This window comes from Chanodichthys erythropterus, chromosome 9 (genome assembly GCF_024489055.1).
Source record: "Chanodichthys erythropterus isolate Z2021 chromosome 9, ASM2448905v1, whole genome shotgun sequence".
NCBI lineage: Eukaryota > Metazoa > Chordata > Actinopteri > Cypriniformes > Xenocyprididae > Chanodichthys > Chanodichthys erythropterus.
Window position 1 is genome coordinate 17,383,828 of NC_090229.1, and position 24,982 is coordinate 17,408,809.

The 24,982-nt window shown below is 35.9% G+C and overlaps 1 protein-coding gene across 2 annotated transcripts in view; it reads left to right on the forward strand.

Moving 5' to 3' along the window:
- Positions 1 to 24,982, forward strand: part of ipo11 (importin 11) — a 178,353-nt gene that overhangs the window by 121,952 nt on the left and 31,419 nt on the right. For both annotated transcript variants that reach the window (XM_067394838.1, XM_067394839.1), the window contains exons 24-27: positions 1,624 to 1,704; positions 12,992 to 13,087; positions 13,191 to 13,304; positions 15,652 to 15,773. In XM_067394838.1, the coding sequence (XP_067250939.1) occupies positions 1,624 to 1,704; positions 12,992 to 13,087; positions 13,191 to 13,304; positions 15,652 to 15,773 (413 nt within the window). The remainder of the gene's footprint in view (positions 1 to 1,623; positions 1,705 to 12,991; positions 13,088 to 13,190; positions 13,305 to 15,651; positions 15,774 to 24,982) is intronic.

A 24,982-nucleotide genomic window follows, 5' to 3' on the forward strand; every position in this document is an offset into this window, starting at 1 on the left:
GTGTGTGTGTGTGTGTGTGTGTGTGTGTGTGTGTGTGTGTGATGTTTCAGTTTGAAATATTGTATATAATCAGTGACTTCTACAGGATCATTCCTGTTTGCAGGACTGTTTAAGCTCTGTAACAAAAAAATAAGAATACATTTCTAAACAACTTTCAAACTTTGGCAATTTATAAATTCTAACTAAGTTATACACAACAATGAGTAAACAAACAGAATCTGTAACATGATGTTATCAAAAAGCAATTTTTTGGTTTGAAAAATGAACATTACACCAGTTTCTTTCATTTTATAACATCTAACTGGATGAAATATTTGACCAAAGCCGTTATTGAAATGAAAGTCAGACTAACACCACAGAACATCTAAGAATTTATTAAAGCCATTGTTAATACTTAATGAAGTTTATGTTGTCCCTTTCCCATTAAAAATGTTTGCTTTCTGGAGGATGATGTTATTTGTCTAATAAACTGCCTGTTTTAATTAAATTAACACAACAGATTAACAGGGATAAAAGTGAATTTGAGGACAATCAATTGATCAAAAATTAAAACAATATTCCCAAGATGTTATGTTGGGAAACTTGTAATTGGATAATGGAAAAATGATAAAACATCTGAAATATTTATCATAAAATGTTTTAAAATAAAAAATTGATTGCAAAAAATGGCAAAAGTCTCTCAAACTAAAGTAGAAAACCCATTTAAAATGTGTTCATCCTTTTGTTCACTTGACTTGTAGGGTTGTGAGACAACACTATATGCATTGAAAGACAACAATGTACATTACAAGTACTGTAAAAGGTTTTGCCACAAACTCAACTGACTGGCTTCTCTCCTGTAAAATTTTACATGAGTCTCTTCAGACCTTACTGTGCATGAATTATGAGCTTCCAGAATTTCTGTTGTTTTTTTTTGTTTTTTTTTTCTTAGTCTTATTAAGTACAAACAGTAAGTGCAACCATAATCAAATACTCTTTCAATATACAAAGTGCAAACAGATACCAAAACAGAGACCAAAGCTAAGAGGTGGTTACAACTACACAGCCCAGCCTAAGATAGGTTTGATATTGGGAGACAGGCTATTGTATGTAGCTTGCGTTTTACTTTTGCTTTCGATTTTGCAATTGCACATACTCTGTGTATATAGAGCAGCGGTGCTGATCACGCATTCTACAAGACATTTGTTAGAAGCTTAGTCTCTGTTGTGCAACGAATCCTCTGCCATGGTCTTGTCAGTCATCTCGCCTGACTGTTATCCAACTGAATTAAATGTTTTTTATTTTTATTAAAAGTAAAACGACACTGGAGGTGGTGCTGCAGTGGGCACTGTAATGAAATGTCAACTTAGCGGTGGCATATTCTATGCTAATTTCAGTCATGGCGATATCACAAGACAGCTTTTCTCCTCGACGTGAAATCTCATCACACCCCTACTTATTTGTGATAATGTGATAAAATAAAACTGAATATTTTCATCTTTTTTAATTACATGTCGATATATTTTTTTCCAGTAGATTAAGACATATATAATGTACTTCATAACAGGCATGATTGTGCCCTGTTTTTACACTCGTCTCTCTCTCTCTCTCTCTCTCTCTCTCTCTCTCTCTCTCTCTCTCCAGAACTATGCTGAAGCTCTCTGCAGATCTTTCTGTGAACTTCTGAGAGACATTACCACAGAAGGGCAAGTCCAGGTTTTGAAGGTACGACTCATTCGACACTCTTACACAAATAATCTTGATCCATCCTTCCCCACAAGACTCTTTTGTGCTTGTCTTCTTGATGCTCTGTTGTGAAATGAAGTGCCCTGGCACTGCTGCAGAGTAATGACTAGAAAACCCATTCCTCAACTCTGTCATTTTGGTTTGAGTACACCACAGTCAGCTCAGATTTTTCTTTTTCTTTTTTTCTTGAAGCCCTCCGCAACTTTGCTTGCTTTACCTTATGCACTCAAGCTCTTAGATCTGACAGAAGAGGCACGCTCTTTGACACCACCCTACGTTTTTCAAACACTTCTCATTTCCACACCAACACTTGGGATAGATTTCTACTTTGAAGAAATGATGAAAGCACTATTTGCAGGACCCCGATCATATATTTTCAACCATTTTAATTAATTCATTTAGCAATGTGACCAATTGGACCTTGTAGCACAGATGATTATCTTACTGGGGTCATACGGCAGAAGCCTGTCTGATGTGGGCTTCAAAGTGAGCTTCTTGTCTGCACTGCAGTTCCAGTCCTCTCTGGAGGCGGAGGGACAGATCGCTGCAGAGTGGCTGCCAGGATGCTGCCATTACAGATAAAGCTTTTCGTTTTGGCCTCCAGCTGCTCCTTCATAGGTTAGCAGATGCTCATCGGAGACCCCAAGCCAATTTGGAGCATAAAACATGCTCCACGCCCCCACAGGAAGAGCTGGAGTGCTAGGAAAAGCAATATTACCAAAGGTTTTCGATAGTTGTGTTTGTTATTTTTGCATTGTAATGGCATTGTTGTTCTGTCATCTGTTCAGGGCATACTGTGAAACTTTTCTAATTAACTTAATTAACGGGATGAAATTTCTTTCAGAAATTCAAAAGACATAGCAAATTAATTCAATGAATACTTTACTAATGTGGGTAATAAGTTAGCAAATGACATAAAAGAGTAATTATAAGAATAATGGAGTTAATATAAATATGTTTTAAATGTTTGTATCAGAAGTGAACAAAAAAGAAATACTGCAAATTGTGAAAGGTTTTAGAAATAAAAGGTCAAAAGATTGGACAGATATTGACATGTTATTAGTTAAAAACACTATTGAGTGCATTGCTGAACCATTAACTTATATACTCAACCAATCTTTTAAAATGGGTGTATTCCCAAATAATATGAAAATGGCAAAAATTATGCCAATTTTCAAAAATGGAGACCGTCATTTATTTTGTAATTATAAGCCTATCTTACTGCTATCTCAATTTTATAAGGTATTAAAAAAACGTTTTGTTAAAAGAATGGATATTTTGGATTATTTTTTTTTATAGAAAAATATAACTTACTGCAGGAGGATATGGTTTTAGGGCAGGCAGATCTACCTCAATAGCAGTAATGCAATTAGTTGATGAAATTGCTTCTTCTTTAATAGACGACAATAAAAAATATGCAGTGGGTGTTTTTGTCGATTTAAAAAAAGCTTTCAACACTATTAATCATAAAATATTACTGAATAAGTTGGAAAAGTATGGCTTTAGAGGGCCCGCTTATTCTTGGTTAGAGAGTTATCTTGACAATCGGTACCAGTATGTACACTTTAATAATGAAAACTCTGAAATGTGTAGGGTGACATGTGGGATGCCCCAGGGGTCTCTGATGGGTCCTAAATTGTTTATTTTATATATAAATGACCTTTGTAAAGTGTCTGATTTGCTAAAGTGTATCTTATATGCGGACGACACAACTTTATACTGTTCTGGTGAGAATTTGCACCAGTTTCTCACAAATGTATTGAGAGAACTATTTCAAATTAAATTGTGGTTTGATGCAAACAAACTATCTTTAAATATTACCAGTGTTGGGCACGTTACTTTAAAAAAGTAATTAGTTATAGTTACTAGTTACTTCTCACAGATAGTAACGGAGTTAGTAACTGAGTTACATCATTATAAAAGTAACTAATTACCAGGGAAATTAACTATTGCGTTACTTAAAAAATAAAAATGTCAAATAACTTGAATGCCCCCAATATTAAATATAAGTCTAAGTCTAAGAATAAATAATTCTTGATCCGACTCGGGACTCATGATCCGCTCTTGCTTATGAAATTTATCTGTACTGTACTATAGGCCTACGTGTTGGTAGCCATTAAAGAAAATTTTGTTTGATATATAGGCTATGTTTAAATAGTCCTATGTTATGTTTTAAATTAATTTACTTGATTATGAACAGTGAACAGCGTGAGTAAGATGCATCATAAGATGCGCAATATATCGGGAGGCATAGAGTGGGTCGCGTGAACTGGAGCGCGTCTTACAGGCTAAATGAACCGAAACTCAGTGTAGCTGCTTGCCTCGCAGACATGAGGAATATATCTAATGGCTTAAATGAATAACTACTAGTTGACTAGAACAACTTATTTCCCATATTTTCGATCCAGCATGTCACATAGGGTATTCTGGTTTGAGCTTGCGCTCAGCTCGCATGCTCACAGACACACACACACAGACACAGAGCATCGAGCATTACTATCAGTTTAAAATTATATTTGTGTATTACTAACTGCAGTACACACCAGAGAAAAAATCTTTGCAGGTCCTATGGCTGAGAGAGAGTCTACTCAGATGAAAACCGCTTCATTGAGCTCAATTATAGTAACGCGGCATATTTTTTTTGCCAATAATGGTTACGGCATTGTAACGGAAGAAAAAGTAATTTGTTTGATTACTTGTTACTGAAAAAAGTAACGCCGTTATTCCCATCACTGAATATTACCAAAACCAAATATATTATATTTGGTAATCGACAAATACATACTGTTACAAACTTAAAGATTGATGATGTGGTTTTGGAAAGAGTAATGGAAATAAAATTTCTAGGAGTAATAATAGATCACAAATTATCCTGGAAACCACACATAACACATGTATTGTCAAAAATGTCAAGAACCATTGCTATATTACATAAAATCAAGTATTTCCTAAGCAAATTTACATTGTATATTTTGTATTGTTCTCTCTTAGTACCATATATGTTGCCTGGAAAATCCAGCCTCACCACTGTACCAGCGGATGAGTCTGGACGGCCATTGAATGAATTCAATTTCTAGGGCGGAGCAAATCTGAGCAAACAGGAAGCGGAGTAAACCAATCAAAGAAGGGCGGATATGACGTTAGGAAAGTGACAAGAGAGTCAGCAGCGAAAAGTAAATAATTAATGTTTTTGGTCACAAGCCACGCAATATCGCGTTCATCATCGAAGGCGATACATCTGCAATATGAACGCGATATTGCGTGGCTTCTCAGTGAACTACGGCTCTGTCTATTAAATGCCGCTCCATTTGAAAGCAGGTGATGGCGATTTAGCGGTAATCAGGGAACCGGCTTTACTGACAAAATGCGCGTGACAATCTCATGCGATATATCCCCCAGCCCTAGGGCGGACTGACCAGACTGATATATCTTGTAGAAGATATATTAGTCTGGCCTTGCCAGGCAACCATATATGACCTATTGCATTGAAATTTGGGGGCATAGCTATAAGTCAAACACAAAATCTATATTTACTTTGCAAAAAAAAGCAATTAGGATTGTTAATTATTCCTCATTTAATGAATCAACTAAACTAATATTTCTTAAATTTAAAGCACTAAAACTTTACGACTTAGTCTTAACACAGCTTTGTTCATGTACAAAGTTAAAAAAAAAAAAATTATGCCAGCAAATATATTGTGTTTGTTTGAAATTAGGGAAGGTAAATATGATTTAAGAGGGAATGATAAGTTTAAAAAAAAAAAGTGGTCAGAACTAATGTAAAAAAGAATTGTATTTCTGTTCAAGGGGTCGATTTGTGGAACGGTCTAACTGACGAGCTTAAGAGAAGTAACACTATTTTTCAGTTTTAAAAAGTTTCAAATCCAAAATATATATGAATTATAAGATGGAAGCTTAAGTTTATTGTAATGTGTAAAAATTTTTTGTAAATTGTAATGATGGAATTGCACATTTAATATTAGTTGGAGGGTATGTGACGCTTTAATAAGGGTAGATGTAATAAGTCAATTGATTCGGTTTACATTTTTATGCTTATGTAAGTAAATCATACATTCATATGTTATGCAACCGAAATAAAAAAAAATTTCATTTCATGTACTTCATTTTTCTCTGTGGGTCCTAAGTAGCATAGAGCGCAGGTGTGCGCAAATGTGTCTAAGTGCACTGTGTCTTACATTGTGCCAACAGGCAGCATCTTTCCACTAGAGTGAAGGCAACTTTAATTGGAAAAAAACGAGCCCACGGTTATCTGATACATACATGTATATTTTTGGCAGTTTGATAGAAAGCCTCGTTTTATGCCTTTTGATGGTGGGAATCTGCGTGTACAAGACGTCTGTTGAAAATAACAAGTAGGGTATGCTGGTGGGAAAATCCACAGCATTCTCAAATTGTTTCTGTTGATTGTTACTGAATCTCTGTATATTATCCTCTCATAACCAATTATGGTGCTCCTTTTGTCTTATTATTTTTTATCTTTTATGATGGCAACAACAACAACTAAAAAACAAAATTTACACTCTTTACATATTAAAGAGTTGCTTGATTCTCCGATGAATAGTTTAGCATCTTTTACTTTCCCCCGTGTGGTTCCATTTTATATTCTTTCCACCTTGAAACTCAAAACAAGCTACTCTTTTCCACACTCCGAAAGTTAGATGGTGACTTAGAGCTCCACAAATTGTGAAATATATTGTGATTATTGTTAAATATTACCATTTAAAATAACAGTTTTCTATTTTAATGTATTGTAAAATGCAATTTATTCCTATAATGGCAAAGCAGAATTTTCAGATTTTTTGTTTATCTGGTGCTCAGAAAACATTTCTGGTTATTTTCTATGTTGAAAATATTTGTGCTATGTAATATTTTTGTGGAAACTTTTAGAATTGTTTGATAAATAGAAGGTTCAAAAGAACAGTATTTATTTGAAATTTAAATCTTTGTTACAGATGTCTTTACTAACATTTTTATGTAGTAAAAAATCTTACTGAACTTTTGAATGGTGGTGTAAATTCAGTACACTCTAAAAAATAAAACATTGGTTCAAAAAAAAAAAAAAAAAAAAGTTAACGTTTTCCACTAGAATTTTTAGCTTAAGCCAATAGGGAGAATTACATTAATTCAAAGCAATATTTTGAGTTGATCCAACATAATGTTTTAAGTAAGGTGAAGACATTTTTTTTGCCACAATAAAAACACATTTCTAAGTAACATGAACTTAATAATTGTCAACATGAATGCAACTATTTAAGTTGATCCAACATAATGTTTTAAGTAAGGTGAAGACGCTTTTTGGACACAATAAAACGCATTTCTAAGTAACATGAACTTACCAAGCACCGCTTGTCACCATGATGGTAAATCTCCAAAAACCCACATTAACAGAAACTCTTCTAAATTAGCATAACAAAACACTAATTACTGCTAAATCTCCCTTACCATTCATCTTGTGCAAAAAACATTATATAACACTTCATTTTAGCATTTACTCTCCCTTTCCATGGGCAAAGCATGATGGGAAATATAAATCCCAGCTCAGTTTAACTTAACTTAAGTTAGTCTAAATTAAAAGAAGTGTTCATACAACTCAAAACAATGAAACACGTTTACACGTCATCAGATTGTATTTTACATTAACAGAACTTAAAAATAAATACATTTTTGATTAACTGAAAATGTTAAACTTATGACAAGTCATGATAGTATATCGAATCAATAGGCATAATTTATGTGTCATCCAAGCTCAATAAAATAACAATTACAAGTAAAAAGTCTAACAGCATTTCAGAACTTGATTTTTTTTATTTCACAACAATATATATTTAAGTAATGAATAAAGGTCCCCTGAATTAGTTTTTAGAGTGTATGTTTCACACTCAAATATAGTGAATGACTTTAGAAGACTTGTAATATAGTGCACAAGTCATATCACATTTTTTTTTTTTTTTTTTTTTTACCCTTTTTGAATCTTGAAAATATAAATTACCATCCAGTTTTGTTGTATGGAACAGAGCAGCATGAACATTCTGCTTAGTATCTGTTTTTCTCTTTTTTTTAACAATTAAAATAATACAGTTTTACAATACAGTAAATAACTAATTGTTATTTTAATGGTTGATCTGTTAACATTTAATAAGTACACATCAAACAACCTTTCAGGCTTGCACCCCTCCATTTGCTTCTCTACAAGGGAACTTTTCTGAATGCGTTAAAGCATCTGTGTAGGCAGTGAAAGTCTCAGACGTGTGGGAAGCCATTCGATTAACCTCACAGAGGGTTTCTTGCCTTCTCACACCACAGGTAGCATGTTTGGTACGTAAATCAATGTAAGTCGATGGACAGGAGCTTTGTAACTCTCTAATTAACTGTTCATTTATATCAGCAGTATCTGGCGGTGCTACTTTCACTTTATTGATGTTTTTAATTAACAGAAAGAAGGGGCCATCATCTCAGTAAAATTAGTTTGAAGAGATGTCATTTAATTCAAAGGCTAAAGTACAATGAGACATGACAGGCCATCTCTTATGGTGTTCACGATTCAAGGACTACACGGTTCATGTAATTTCATGACAGAAATCACCTTTTTCAAGAGGAACTAATTTTAAGGCACTTCTGTAAAGAGTACTCAAAAATCAGACAGAGATGTTGCTCACCATGTGGATAGGATTTGTCAGGCTTGAAAGGATAGTTCAACTAAAAATTAAAAGTCTGTCATAATTTATTCACTCTCATGTTGTTACAGATTTTTCTGTCTGTGGGGAAAAAAAGACACAATCTGTGCTGAACTTTTCTATTCAATTACAGTTAATGAGAACTGAAGCTTTCAAGCTTCAAAATGAACACAAAATCACCATAGAAATGTGGAAGTTATAATGAAAAAAAATATGAAGGAAGAAATAAATTCGTTCGTGACAATTATTGTAAGTCTTTACTGACATTTTTATTCAATAAATTGATCAAAATAATTATTTTCTGTAAATAAACTGAACAGTAGTGTAAATTCGGTGTGTTGCAAATGACTTCAGAAGACTTGTAAAATAGGTTAAACAACATGAGAGTGAGTAAATGAAACTAAACTGCCCCTTTAAGGAAACTTCCATGAAACTAGGACTACATGTCAGGCTAGTTTGAATGATTTCAGTGAGGTTTAGGAAAATGTTTTTGGCCTCCTATCCACCCTGGCCAGGACGTCCGCAGGGAAACATGTGGTAGTTTGTGATTGATTTGAAGAGCAAACTGTGCAGCTGGAGCCAAGTACAAGTGGCAGCCCGTAGGGGTGTCCTTGGATGCTCACACACACTGACCACCAGCTCTCGTACTGTCAGTGCCCAGATCATTCCTTTGAGAAACATTCTTACAGATGCTTTTAGCAGAACTGATGTGGTTAGTGGATTTCTATATATTATGGAATGTAAAGGAATGTTGGTTGAGAGTTCAAGCTCTGTCAACATTTGTAGCCTGAATTTTATTACCACAAGAAATCATTTTGACTCATCCCTCTTTTTATTTTTACAGGGTGTCCGTGTATACTTGAAATCTTAAAATGTCTTAAACATATTAATGTAAAAATAAATCTTAAATCCACATTGCAAGGGTCTTAAAAATGAATCGGAACTGACACCACAGTGAAGATTTAGATTTTATTTTCGCTCATTGCTTTTTGAAAGCATAAAACCGTGTCACTGTGTTGCACTCAGAGTGTTTGTGGCAAGTCCTTTAAAAATCCTTTAAGACCCGTAAGTTGCAAGGTGGGGCCTCCATGGATCGGACTTGTTTGTTCAGCACTTCCCACAGATGTTCGATTGGATTGAGATCTGGAGAATTTGGATGCCAAGTCAACACCTTAAACTCGTTGTTGTGCTCCTCAAACCATTCCTGAACCATTTTTGCTGGCAAGGGGGCATTATCCTGCTGAAAAAGGCCACAGCCACCAGGGAATACCGTTTCCATGAAAGGGTGTACATGGTCTGAAGCAATGCTTAGGTAGGTGGTACGTGTCAAAGTAACAGTCACATGGATGGCAGGACCCAAGATTTCCCAGCAGAACATTGCCCAGAGCATCACACTATCACACTACCTCCGCCGGCTTGCCTTCTTCCTATAGTGCATCCCGACGCACACGCATCCGGCCATCCACACGATGTAAAAGAAAACATGATTCATCAGACCAGGCCACCTTCTTCATTTCTGATGCTCACGTACCCACTGTTGCCGCTTTCGGCGGTGGACAGGGGTCAGTATGGGCACCCTGACTGATCTGCAGCTATGCAGCCCCATACGCAACAAACTGTGATGCACTGTGTATTTGGACACCTTTCTATCAGAACCAACATTAACTTCTAGAGCAACTTGAGCTACAGAAGCTCGTCTGTTCGATCGAACCACGTAGGCCAGCCTCCACTCCCCGCATGTATCAATGAGCCTTTGCCACCCATGACCCTGTCGTTGGTTCACCACAAGAGCTGCAGTTTTGGAGATGCTCTGATCCAGTCGTCTAGCCATCAATATTCGGCCCTTGTCAAACTCACTCAAATTCTTACACTTGCCCATTTTTCCTGCTTCTAACACATCAACTTTTAGGACAAAATGTTCACTTGCTGCCTAATATATCCCACCTACTAACAGGTGACATGATGAAGAAAAAATCTGTTATTCACTTCACCTTACAGTGGTCATAATGTTATTCCTGATCCATGTATGGAACCCTGATCGAGATATTTTCTTATGATCTTTGATGATCTTTTGATGAAATAATGGATGTCAAGATGACTAAATGTAACTGAACCTCAACAGTGGCGTAATTCTCTCGTGTGGAAAGGCTTTGCCAGTTCAAGCTTTTTTGTCAATCACGGCTGTAATCCAGACACATTAGTTTATACACATTGTTTCTAGATTACCCTCTGTAGTGTGTTAAGTAAAGTTCTGCCCTATGTGCCAAGCTGTTTGTGCACCAGCAGCTTGAAGAAGAAAAATGGAAACCGTAGTGTACCTTGAGGGAGCGGTTCATCCTGCATGCTGTCAAAGTGAGGGTGGAATAGGATGGTAATGGCCTTGGGCTGCCAAGATCCCTTCTCAAGCCAATACATGGTCTGAGAACAGAATTCACATAATTACAAGCTTCTCCTCCTCTCTTTCAGAGCGAATATGCAATTTGAAATTATTGAAAATTAGTTGGTTGTCCTCAAGGTCAGAAGTGTGCAGCAGTACTTTTGCTGGTGATATAATATTAAACATGGTTGTGAATTTCACAGTAATTTAATGTACTTTTTATTTGGCCATTACGTGGCCATGCCAGTAGGCTTGTTCCAGCCTTCTTCTTGATTCATGAGTATGATGGTGTTCAGAAATATTAATAGAGTGCCTGTGGTTTGCATTCTGCAAGAAGCGAGACCTGAACTAGCACCATTGTGCCCTTGAACAAGAATTTTTTTTTTTCCTGATGTTCTGTTAAGATTTGACTTCTCTTTTTTTATAGACCTCAGTACTGCAAATAAAAGTAGTTTTGGGATCTAAAAAAATTACATTGATTTATTACCATTTGAATGAATCAAATCACTCAAAAATGTTCACAGAAATCGCCATATGGTATTGCACTAATTTGCGGAGTGGCTTGGTTGAAGTTGGAACAGCGAGAAGGTGGGGTAGGCCACTCCTGGCCCCTCCTCCCTGCCACCACCAAGATTTGTTCGTTTATCAGAGTGCAGATGTTCGTTTCGACCAAATCGCCCATTGGCCTGTCAATGAGGAAAATGGCCGTCGATGTGCTGTGTGCAAGGACCTCAAAACTGAAATGCACTGTGAAAAATGCATCAACAAAAAAAGAAATTGTTTCACAGACTACCACAATGTCTAGTGTGAGCTCCTCTCTCTAGCAGAACAGATTTTTGGATAAGCAAAGACCCATGGTGTTAGTCGTGATTTTGGCCTTGTGTTCTTGTTTCCATTGGCCAAAGTGTGTTCGTACATTTGAAATCCAGTTCTAACAAGCAACAAAAAAAGCAAAAAAAAAAAAATAAATAACATTGTTAAATGTTCAATTTAAAATAGTTTGCATTGAAAGTGTTTGTTACTGTGATTCTTTGATACGCCTAAAGCCCAATGGGTCAAATTTTGCCCTAATCCTAAATTAGGGAATAAAGGGTTAAAATTGTAAAAAGTGGATATTTTGGTGTTCAGTGAACTTATAGCAGTAATTTAATGCATAGTTCATCATTTTCCAAAGAAAAATTATGGGTTCTCCAGGGTTAAAATTTGCTTATAAAAACAAGGTGGGGTATGTAGTTTTTCAAAAACACTGTTTGGAAGTTAGTCAGGCCGACACCAATAACAAATGTGTAACCAATCAGCATTAGGCGGTGTATGATGGTTGAGGAGACAGAACGAGCAAGAGGTAGATTTGGAAAAAAAGGAAATGAGAGACGATGCAAAAGAGCTCAGCTGTGATAAACAGACATCCACTGTCGCATTGCGTGTGTAACAGTGGCCAGATAGTGAGAGTTGTGCAGGTAATCCACTGCACACTGACGACCGCTAGAGAATGCGGTGTTTAGCGTCATTGTTAGTGCTCTCGCCTCGCCTGCCAGAAGCGAACGGGCCGGGGTTTGAGACCAACTTGGAGCAGGGTGGTTAGGATTGGAGGGTGAATTTTGGAGGCAGAGCAATGAAAAGAGGGGTGGGTTTGTTTGGGTTGATTTCAAATATCAACAATGCACAACAGCGTTTTTGAAAAACTACTTACCCCACCTTTAACTGCTATATACATTATTAAAGTACCATTTAAAAAGTAGGTTGCTGTTTGTTTATAACATATTTATATATCATATAATATTATATTGAATAAATAACTTTACCCAAGCCATGTGGAAAACATGTTTTTTTTTTTTTTTTTATGTCATTGAAGAAAAACATAATACAGTATGAGGGTTATGATTTCACACATGGATAAACAGTGAGACATTTAACCGAGGGGTTTAAAGATTTATAGTATGATTCACAGCCATTATTTATCATCTCTTCCATCACTGCCCTCTAGTCCTATTTAGCTGTTTTCCACAGCTTTAAAATGTGCTTGATCAACTGCAATCCTCAATTGTTTAAACTATTTGATTTCCATCTATTGTGTAACTTCTTGAGTACTTGGAGATTTTAGGCTATTAAACTTTCCATTTCTACTCGTGCCCATTTTCAGTTTTTGTGGTAGATTTTCTGAAATTATCATTCTCTTTCACTTTGCCTCTTGCAGGTTGTTGAAATTGCCATCAAAGTAAGTCCTGTATTGGGCTCCCATATGTTTCAGCCTGTTCTGCCAGCCGTGTTACAGGGGATCGTCGAAGGCGAAGTGAGTTTGAACACACTAAATTCTATTGCACTAACCTAATTTCAGTGAAACTCTACGGTTTTCCGTTTTCAATGTTTGCACATTCTTGTGTGTTTGACTGCAGAGGTATCCTGTGGTTATGTCTACATACCTGGGGGTGATGGGTCGGATTCTCCTGCAGAATTCAGGCTTTTTCACATCACTTCTCACTCAGATGGCTGTGGAATTCAACCAGGAGGTGAGGATGACTGCCAGGCCACAAGAGTTTGCTTGCCTGATAGAGCAATGAATTTTAAAGTTTTATGTTTGTACACGTTTAAAGCATTATTGTTCATGCTACAGCAATGTGCTTAAATATGAGTATGAGGGTGGATACTTATTATTGAATCTATTTCATAGTCAAGCTATGGATGGAACAGATGTTTGCAAAATACACCAGAATACGGCAATGTATATTCAGTCATCTCATTTAGCACATTATGGCTCTCGGGATTCACTAAGTTTGATTTTATTTTATTGTGCAACTCGCATACTGTAAAAGACAACGGGCAAATGCCAAGCGGTTAACAAATGAAACCTTATTATAAAGTGTTACGAGAAAGGGTCTGGAACATGTGTTGATACCCAGGAACTAATGTGTACTTACACTGAAAATACACAAAATTGTATTACATGAAAAATAAAATTAGGGTATTCTTATTTAAACTTGCTAATAATGCAGGTCCATGCAAATAAAAACAACATGTGCAGCTAAGAATCTGAAAAACTTCAAATAAACAGGAACAATCTATTTTTGGTCAGTTTTTGTGTATTTTCAGTGTAAGTATACATTAGTTCCTGGGTATGAACAAAGGTTTCACACTTTATTTAAAGTGAACATTTTTTGTGTATTTTCAGTGTAAGTACACATTATTTCCTGGGTATCAACCACAGGTTCCTCACTTTATTTTAAGTGGTCAGTTTTTGTGTATTTTCAATGTAAGTACACATTAGTTCCTGGGTATCATCACATGTTCCAGACCCTTTCTGGTAACACTTTACAATAAGGTTTCGTTTGTTAACTGCTTGGTATTTGCACATTTTCTTTTACAGTATGCGAGGTGCACAATAAAATAAAATCAAATTTAGTGAATCCCGGGAGCCATAATGTGCTAAATGAGATGACTGAATATACATTGGTGTATTCTGGTGTAGTTTGCAAACATTTGTTCCATCCATAGCTTGAATATGAAATAGTTTGAATAATAAGTATCCATCCTCATACTCATATTTAAGCTTATTGCAGTAGGCATGAACAATAATGCTTTACACATGTAAAAATATAAAACTGTAACAAATGTAAGTACACTACTGTAATTAGATAGATCAATGTAAATACATGTAGGTACAGAGTTAGTACTCTGTATCAAATGCTTAATTTGCCTTGTAAGTACATAGTTGTTAATATAAAGTGAGATCCATTATTTTATAATTATATTAGAAGTTAATGCAAAACCTGCCTTATGTGCAGTTTACGTTGTTTTTTATTATTTATTTATTTTATTATTATTATTATTTGTTTTTTTGTTGATTATTATATCTAAAAATAGCAACTGAATTTAATAGTTTGGGCTCTGTTGTTAATTGTAACCTTTAAAATTATAGTAATATGCAAGAATGGGCTCCCTGTACAGTATGTAGTTTACAGCATTAGCTGTATAGATTTTTTTTATCCTTAAGATAATGTTAATTATAATTGACTTTATTTAAAGAGACTCAATTTATTCAATAAACCACTGTTTAATAAAAAAGAAGAAAAAAGAAGCAATTTTATGTTAAGTATTCTCCCCCTGCTGTACCGAACCTGTAACGAAATGTGACTTCAATACTTCAAGCCCTATATATACAGGGCTTGGCATACTTTTACAGTAATAGCCATAAAAACATATTTGTTTGTCAACCAGAAATTCAATATCATTGCCTAACTAATTAGTGTTGTGATTCTAAATCTAAGAACTCAAGCTCGCATGCCTCAAATGTGGGGGTCCCCAGTACTTCCTTTGCACTTCTTACCTTTATGTCAAAGTCAAATAGAATGAAGCAAAAAAACAAAAAAAAAACAACAAACAAAAATTCTCAAGCTTGGCCTAGTTTTCTTTCTCTACACAAGCATATATTTAGTTGTGTTTGTGGGAGCTGATCTTACTGTAATTTGGTCCCAGTGGACCCAGATGCTTTGCTGAGCCGCCCACACAGAATCATTCCCTTTCAACCCTGGCCTGTATCTCTTCCCTGAATAATTGAACTTATTTGCACTATTGTAGTCTCAGCATATATCAGTATTCTACTTAATTTCCTTAATCCCAGAAATATCTTTGCCGCAGAGACCCTTTTATTATTTACAGTATCAGCCAACAACTTCAAAGACGGAGGTGTTTATATATGCGGCCTGTCAGGCGGCTCGACGTACCCTAATGTTTTCCTCTTATCTTATGAAGGGTATATTAATCTTGTTTCTAGTGTGCCTCGCTTACCTGTGCACAACTAAATTATAATTGAGAATTATGTGAACGAGATTGTTTATCATGACGATCTCTGCTTTCCAGGCAGACCAGCTCTTGGGGAGTATGATAGAGATGTGGGTGGACCGCATGGACAACATCACCCAGCCTGAGAGGAGAAAGCTCTCTGCCCTGGCACTCCTGTCGCTTTTACCATCTGACAACAGGTTTGTCTTCTTATAAACACTGCAGGATAACCCTATCACATTTGCATGTAAATGTCTGAAGCTTATATGGTAGATGTCATCAGGAAGCTGAACGAGTGATAACATTTATACAAATCATTTGACATTCACCTCAGACACCAAACGAATGAAAAATCACTTCGTAACGGTGACTCGGCAGGAGAAATGGCTTTTTGGTCTTAGCTACGTCAGCAGTTCGGATGTCAGTGATAGCCCCATTATCATGACTTGTCACATTGTGAGATAACCTGTAAGTTATAGCTATTATGTTTCAAGGTGCCATTTGCATCTCATTGAGTTGTCAGGTGTTTTAAAGGGGAGTCAGTCATTTTGCCTGTAATATTACTAGTAATTTACATTCCTATGCCTCACAGTTCAATATATTTTTTACTGCTGATGTAATAGACCAAGAAATGGAATGAGCCAAGCAAATGACCACCCAGCAACTTAGCAGCAACCATTCAAAGTTAAGCAGCTCACTTTGTCCTATATGCAACCAGTATAGATGATACAAGTATGGAGGGAGGGCAACAGTGATCATGAACCTAACTACCTCTGAGAAGAAACACATTACAAGCTTTGATTTGAAGCGCAGAAGTATTTGAGAATCAGCAAAAAATACAAAAGAATCAGAAACAGTGCTGCAGTATAAAACTGTTGGCTTTTAGTCAATGATTATAAGTATAAAATACAAAAAATTGCAAAAAATTACAAAATGTAAAAAAAATATAAGTCGTTTGAAAGTGTAGATTATGGAAGCTAGTTTCCGCCACTGAATAAAAAATGTAAAAAAAAAAAAAAAAAAAAAATGTAATTGCGACTTTTTATAACGCAATTCTGAAAAAAAGTCAGAATTGTGAGATAAAAAGTCGCAATTACATTTTTTTTTTTTTTTTTTTTTTTTTTAAATTTTTTATTCAGTGGCGGAAACAAGCTTATAAGCTGTGAGTTATAAAGTCAGAATTGCGTGACATACTGTTCCAATTCTGAGGGGAAAAAAATCGTCATTAGCTTGCAATTGTGAGAAAAAGTTATAATTGCGAGAAAAAAGAATTGCAATTCTGACTTTCTCGCAATTGCGAGTTTATATCCCAAACAAACAATTGCAAGTTATTAAGTATGAATTGCAGGATATAAACTCGCAATTGTGAGGGGAAAAAGTCACAACTATGAGATAAAAAGCTGCAATTACCTTTTTTATTTTTTATTCAATGGCAGAAACATGCTTCCATAGTAGATAGACTTGATTTGTATCATTAGCAATGCTTCATGGGAATGGGAGGTCACTGTTGATGGTAACAATGACTTCCCTTGATTTGCGAAATTCAAAGAGTAGAGTAATTTTTCATCTGCAATTTGACTATTAAATACGTTTTTTTTTTTTTTTTTTGAAAGTTAGTTTTCACAGAAGTGCACGTAATCTCAGATATCATAGGTTGTAGTAGTTCACCAATAACTGAGGTGAACATTTGTCCGCACAAATGGGAATTTTCTTGTGAAGGTGAAAGATTCGGTCACACAGATTTCATAGCAGATTCAGCGTGTTGACTAGGGGTGTAACGATACGCTCAGGTCACGATACGATACGTATCACGATATTTTGAACAAAATGAAACTGAAATTCAAACAAGATTTATTAAAAAAAACATTAACAAATTTCAATAATTTTCCTTGTTGTACATACAAGATCACATTTCAATAAAATAAATAAATATAAAATTTTAATAAAAACCTTCTGTATTCAAATTAACAGTTGAATAGGGCTGTCTGTCACTGAAAAAAAATGTTAAATTTAACATGAACTTAGAATTATGAATAGGGGCCGTTCACATATCGCGTCTAAAAACGTGTGGAAGGCGCGGCCGCACCGCTTCTCCTTCTTTCCAAAGCACTTACGCTCGCGTTGTGTCGGTCGTTGCTATGCAACCATGAACTGAGCTCTCCAAGAGAATTATTTGAAAATAATAACTGACTTGCACGCGGAAAAGACGCAATATGTGAACGTCCCCACAGAACTTCTTAAAGCAAAGCATCGCAAGCGTCTTTTGCTTTTCTGTGAGCACAGCTGTTGCTGTGCACTGCAGTGAAAGAAAGCCACGACTTTTCTCACGCGACCATGCAAGAGACTGACATGAGAAACGTTTAAACCTGCTTGCAAGATTCAATGTGTGCCTGAAACACTTACTGAACTAGAGAGCTGATTGAGACACACCATCTACGATCGTTACACCCCTAATACTTATAGTAATTTAAAAATGTGGTAGCATTGGATCTGGACAGGAAGGATAACTCTGGGAGTTGGAAGGGGTGTGTCGCGATTCTGCCTTCTCACATCGCGATACAGGTTCGCGGACCTGTGTATCGCGATTTCGGTTTCATATCGCATATCATTACAGCCCTAGTGTTGACCAACAAAAAACAACTTGGTTCGAAAATGACTTTGTGTGAGCAGTGCTTTACTTCGCTACGCTATATTGACTTCAGACAATATATTGACTGGCAGCACATTTTAATAGAAATTTTGCTAATGTGACCGCACCTTTAGTCATAAAGGTAAAATAGCAAAATCATCCCAAGTTTCAGAGCAACAGTGGAATATGGTCATAAAAAATTATTTTTTGTTGGTTTTAGAAACCTTGTCTTAATTTTAATTGGGAAGATGTATCACCCCTCCACACAACAGTTATTATTGTTGTTGTTTTTTTCTCTTCCTTTTTGCTCTCAAAAATATTTTTTTCTCATAAAATTAGAGGTTAATATGAATGATTAATGTTTTAAGTAAGGTTTTCTGCCGAATAACGCGTCTGCTTGAGTCACTACTCTTTTCAAATTGGCATACATGATCCTGGCAGTGACGTGTATGCTCAAAATAAATAACATTATTAAGGGAAGAGATGCTCTTAGTTACCTGTACAACACACAATTCAAATACCAGTGCAAATAGTGCAGTAAACAGCAATGGCAGTACACAATTAGGTGGTAATTTTCATGATTTTTTTCCTAGGAAGCGGTGTCAAGCATCCTGCACCGCCGACATCACAACATATTTTTTTTATGCGGCACAGTGATTAGCAAGAAATATTTAAAATTCATGTCAAAAAGGTTGCTAACCCCTTGCCATTTTAAAGCCCAGACCAACTGACCAGTCATATTGCTTTTGTACCATGCACAGACTGTCAGGGGAAGAGAAATGGTACATGAATTCATGATTGATGCTCATTCACTTTCTCATTACAATATAAATATTCAATCCGGCCGCATGAAAACACTTGAGCATGTCTCTGCATGCAGGCTTATGTTTGGATCATACAACACTTTCTTTTCTGAAGGTCGGCCGGTCATCGACACAGTTTTTCACGCTCCGGATTTATCCGATCTATAGTATATGTCCACATTTTGTATGCATGTATCTGTCTGTATATGTGCCCGTTGTGAAATCTTGTATTATGGAATTGCGTTCAGGCCTGTGAAATCGATTGTGGTGCTGCAGCAGGTCTGTTGTCACCTTATTTCATTGAGATTGATCTTACGGGTCATTGTTCTATGAGATCAATAATGGCATCAATACCAAAGCCCTTCATTGTCAGTGTCCCTCCCACCAAAAGATGTGATTAACTGGCAACAATGACAGCTCCATCATGGCCTTGTTTCCCTTCTGCAGTTTTCAGGGCTTTGCTGTGATGTACAGGAGAGACTCCCCATGCGGCTTAAGCCTGAGTCTTGTGGGGGAGTGGGATAGTCATGCATTATCACGCTTGTAGAGACAGCCTGGATCCATGAGCGATTTCTCTGAGCCTCAGTCTCTGAAGCTCAGAAGCACAATGTTGTTTTCTCCATTATTGCCACATCTGCTCATTTAAACCGGTGTTAGGAATGCACTTTTCCATTACTTTTGCAGGGTAGGACTGCACAGTCTTTCAGTAAATAACCGTGATCATAAACAAATTATTCCAACATTATATTTAGTAGTACTGCTTCAAAAGACATGAGTTCAATACTGCTCCAAACATCCGGAAAGGTATTTTAATTAATATTCTGTTAATCAACATTAAGAATTGTGATTACACTTCAAGAGCAATAAATGCCTATGTTAATTCTTGTCGTATTTTTATAGCTGTAGTTAAGGGGTATTTGTTCACATATTTTTGGAGGGCTAGTTAAAAATAAGCTGCATGTCATAATTTTATTTCAAATACTTCATTCATTAACGCATTTTCAGTCTGAATAATTTGTTTGAAAATTATTGCTTATAAATTTAATTCAACATCAATATTTTATGCTGTAGATTTTTCATATTTTGAAGTTTTTGAAGAAGATGATGATGAAAAAAAGAATAAATTGATCATTTCATTCTACAAGGGTGCATTAAATGATGTTTATAATAAATGCTGTTCTTTTGAACTTTATATTCATCAAAGAGTCCTTAAATAAATGTATTGTGGTTTTCACAAAAACATAAAGCATAATCATATACAAATCAGCATATTACAATCATTTCTAAAGGATCATGTGACACTGAAGGCTGGAGTATTGACTGGTGAAAATTCAGCTTTTTACAATTTTTAAAATGAAAAATATTTATTTTAAATAATATTTCACAGTATTAATGCTTTAACTGTATATTTGATCAAATAAATGCAGCCTTGGGGGCCGTTCACACAGAACGTGTTTTTCTATTCCAATGCGCTACTTTCCCGTTGTTTTTCTATGTAAACACACGCTTGACGGACGTGCATGACCGTTACGCTCGCGTTTCGCGTCTTTTGCAGCGCCGCGTTTTTAAGACCCCGTGTCAAGTTAAAAGAATTTGAACTTTTACACGCAGCGTCACTCATCAATGTCAGTTCCAAAACAGTGGACCAGTCAGAAGAACTCGGAGGCGGGGCAAGCGTTGCGAGTTGGCATGACAACTGTTTTGTATAATGGCAACATGGCAGAGGAGGCGCTCATTATTATCTTATTTTCTTTTTTTTTTTCCATGTCAAAACTTGTATCTGTCAATTCTGCTGTTTGCCTATTTCTATTATTGTCGTTATTGCATCACGTCTCAAAGATGCGTCTCGAGACGCTCGCGTTCTATGCTACGCTTTTTTTAAAACCACGCTGCGTCTCGCGTTTTTAGACGCAAAGACGCGTTCTGTGTGAACGGCCCCTTGGTGTGACTTTTTTCATAAACATTAGGAAATCTTACCTAATTTGATATTACAAATCATTTTTTCCTTTAATTTCATCTTAATTTCTGACCCTGATCCAAACAGGTAATTTTCTGTCTGTTGTGCCTTAAAATGCTAAAACTTATTTTTTGGAGGAATTGTGCTCCGCCAGTCAACAATCATCCTTATTCAGGTGCTTTTTCGTCTCTTTAGACTCATCTGACTTGAACAGCGCAGAGAAAATTATGAAAGCTGACTCTGAAAGGATATTTAGCTGTGCCGAGAGGCTTGGATGAAACGAGGCCCAGCATATTAATTTTCAAAGGCATTCAGGGTGCTTTGAATGGCATTTTCTGATCCTGCCATTACTATTTGCTGTGTTCTGACTCTCTCTGAATAAACACCTGTGGGCTCACAGCAATGCCCAAGGCACTGAATGTTTCTTCTCTGAGGTGCAATACATCACAAATAATTTCACCCCTTAATGAAGTATAACCAGGGTGATGACAGCAATGAAACGATACCGTTTTGTCTCTGCTTCAGTCATTTGGAGAGCGCGGAGTAAACAGATGATGATAATGATGTAATGATCTCCGTGCATACAGCCAGGCCAAAAAATGGGAGAGGGATATGCAGATTTGGGTTTTCATTTCTACATATGCACAAATAGAACCGTTCAGAGTGTTTTCAACCAGCTGCCTTTGGAATAATGATGTTGGAGTTTGCCAGAACATTTAGACAGTGTAGAGCAATGCTGCATGCTTGATTACAGACGGAATACATATTCATAAAGAAAGCCAAGTGGATTACGTGATTTAGACTGTGGTTAATTTAACACTAATTTCAAGTAGCATTACCATGAGGAATCTAATTTTTCGCAGGTAAAGAGATTCAGCTTTTTCTTTCCATTCTTTGACAGGGTTTCACATATTGCAGAACATCTTCTGAATGGTCTTTATCTAATGTTTATCTTTGTATAAATGTATTTTTATTTAAAAATATCCTTATAATCTTTGTTTCAGTTTGGTCCCATTCAAAAGGGGTCGTCATATAAACATCATGACCCATCAGTGATGCTGTTATTGCCTTCGGCTCGATCCAAATCAGTCAGAAATAAACCTTTCAGTTACTTCTTCAGGGTTGGGCTGCACAAATATTAGAAAAATAAATATGACTGCAATTGCAGCTGCTACATATTTTTGCTGCTTTAAACATTATAACAAAAAAGAAATCCACTCAGCATTTTAATGTATATTGTATTAATCAACATTTAATAATTAACAACAATAATAATAACAACAGCAATAATCTCCCATTATATATTTGTCATAATTGTGCAACACTATTTCAGAGATTTTTTTTTTTTTTACTGGTCTTTTTTAATTAACAAAAATGAAGTGTATCATTGATTAGTCAATACTTAGCTTTAATAAATTAACAAAAAGTAAGGGCTATAGGTGGAGGGCTATATTATGACAGTCATGACCTGTCAGTGTCACTGTTACTGATTTCACATTAAAAAGGGTGTTGACATAGAAGTCTTAAGTCCCGTTTACACTAGTGCATTTTCATTTAAAACGCATAACTTTTGGTACAGTTACGCCTGACGTATACACTACTCCGCTGCGGAGCCTGTTTTAGTTTGAGAATGCCGGGTTGCAATTCAGTGTAAAAGGACCAAACGGAGACTTTCGCTCTGCGTATCCTTGACAACCATGTAAACAATAACATGGAGACTGAACTACAATCTTTGCTGACTTTGTGGTCCTTTTTAGCAACCATTGTGCAGTTAAACTTGTTTTCAGTCGTGTAGTGTAGATGAAGATTGTTTCTGAAACGCTGTGGACAAACCAGTAAGACGAGGATTTCCGTTTAAAATGAAAATGTACTAATGTAAACATGGCCTTAAAGGCTCAGTAGCTAAAACCAAAGACTATAGAATAACACAAATCGTGTCACTCGTATTGTTTTGAATGGGAGAAAGTGTAACGCAATATGGCGGAATAAGTCCCGCCTTCTAAATTAGAGCCAATCGGCGACTGGTAAAGTCATTGCGTCACTTCAGAGGCTGTTAGAATCACCGGTTTCTATAGAAACAGTCAGACGCGCGTCTCCGAAGAGACGCGCATTTAGGTCTGCGCATGCGCATTAGCTTGATCCAGCCTGAAAAATAGTTTTTTTTGTCATGATTCGAGCGTTTAGAAACTAAATTTATGAGCCAGATGTAGTTTGATTTCATTGGTGATTTCAAATATGAAATTTAATCTTAAGGTTGGCAAACAGTTTTGGAGAATTTGATGTTTCCCCATTCGAAGAGATTGCATGATGCCAGGATGCCCGAGAGGCGTTTCAAAGATGGCCACCGAGTGAAATGTCTTGTCTTAAAGGGACTTTGCTAAAACATAGCCTATTCTAAAGGTCGAAAATTCTGAGGGTCCAGCATCATATATATATATATATATATATATATATATATATATATATATATATATATATATATATATATATATATATATATATATATATATATATATATATATATATATATATATATATAATATATGATTTATCCCTTTTTAAAGACTTCACATTAGTCTTACATATTCTTCGAATATGTTGTCCCACAAAATAAAATGGTGGTTCTCCAAGTTTAATTGTCCAAAAGTGCTGGTTTAAGTGTTGTTAGGTATTATACAGGCCTCTTTTGCAGGTCCAAGCAGAGTGATAAGAAATCTTTAATATGATGCATCTGGTCACTAGCACAGCTCTTGTAGCTCTAATATTGGCGGGTTGAGATAAGATTGCCTCCTACCCTGTATTATACTACGAAAAAAGTAATATTACAGCTGTAAACTTTAATAAAAGTGTAGCTGAGGTAGATATTATAGGGTGTCTAGAGTAGACTTATAGGGTGTCTTCAGGCAAAATGGTAATTGGCTTTTTAACAGTGCCCATATATTCTAATAAATGCTTAGCATGACACATTTTGAGTTATTTAAAACTTTTTAGTCATCAGTTTTGGATGGTGAGACGTATACAATACATTTTACTTTTATGTAGTAAAAACTAATGAAAATGTAGGTAAAATATGAAGTGAACACCTCGTTTTGGATTAAGGAAACACTCAATTCCCCAGCTCTAAGGTGCAGATGGGTGATAGGGAGGCACATGTATCAAAATTGTAATTTCATACCACCCATCTTTCATTCCTTACCAATTTCTTGTTATTAAGTCATATCGGCTGTGCCCCTCTCCCTTAGCAGCTACAGTGCCTCATCATCTTCCTCTATTTCACCAAAGCAGAGAGGTGATTGCTGCACCAGAAACTGTATCGACTAGTTCATTTCACCGAGCAATGTTTTTGAGATTTAGAACTGACCTTCCTTATGTGGCTTTTCATTGAATGCTGCATGTGAGCAGATCTGAGGTGGTGGAAGAATCATCACAGGGTTCTAAGTGGACAGTCAAGGAATCTTGTGTGTTCCAGATCTATGAGTGACAAATGAACCAATTTTTATCAGACCTTTGGGGCTTATATTGAAGGCTGTGATGGAAAGGGCCAAACACAGGAAATTTGGCCCCCACTCATTGTGCTGGGAAGGTGAAGACCGTAGGATGATTTCATTCTTACATGGATAGCAGGGATGAAAGAAATGACAATTCTGTTTATTATTTACTCCCTCATGTCTTAAGATACCTATGTATGCTGTGAATAATGAATTAAATTTCAGTCAAGTACAAATCTATCATATGGCTTCAGAAGACTAGGAATATAGTGCACAAGTCAAATGAATCAAAGTTATTATTGTTAACTGAAACTATTTAAAACATTTTGTTGATTTAAATAAAGCTGAAGTAAAATATACATTTTAGATAATCTTAAACTAAAAAAAATTAGAACGGTTTCCTTTGCAAGTAACTGAAAAAAAATTGAAGCTCTAAAATGATAATAATAAATAACTCTAGTAAATAAATAAAAACTGAAAATGAAACTAAAAATAAAAAATAATTATTTAAAAAAAAAACGAATTCAAAAAT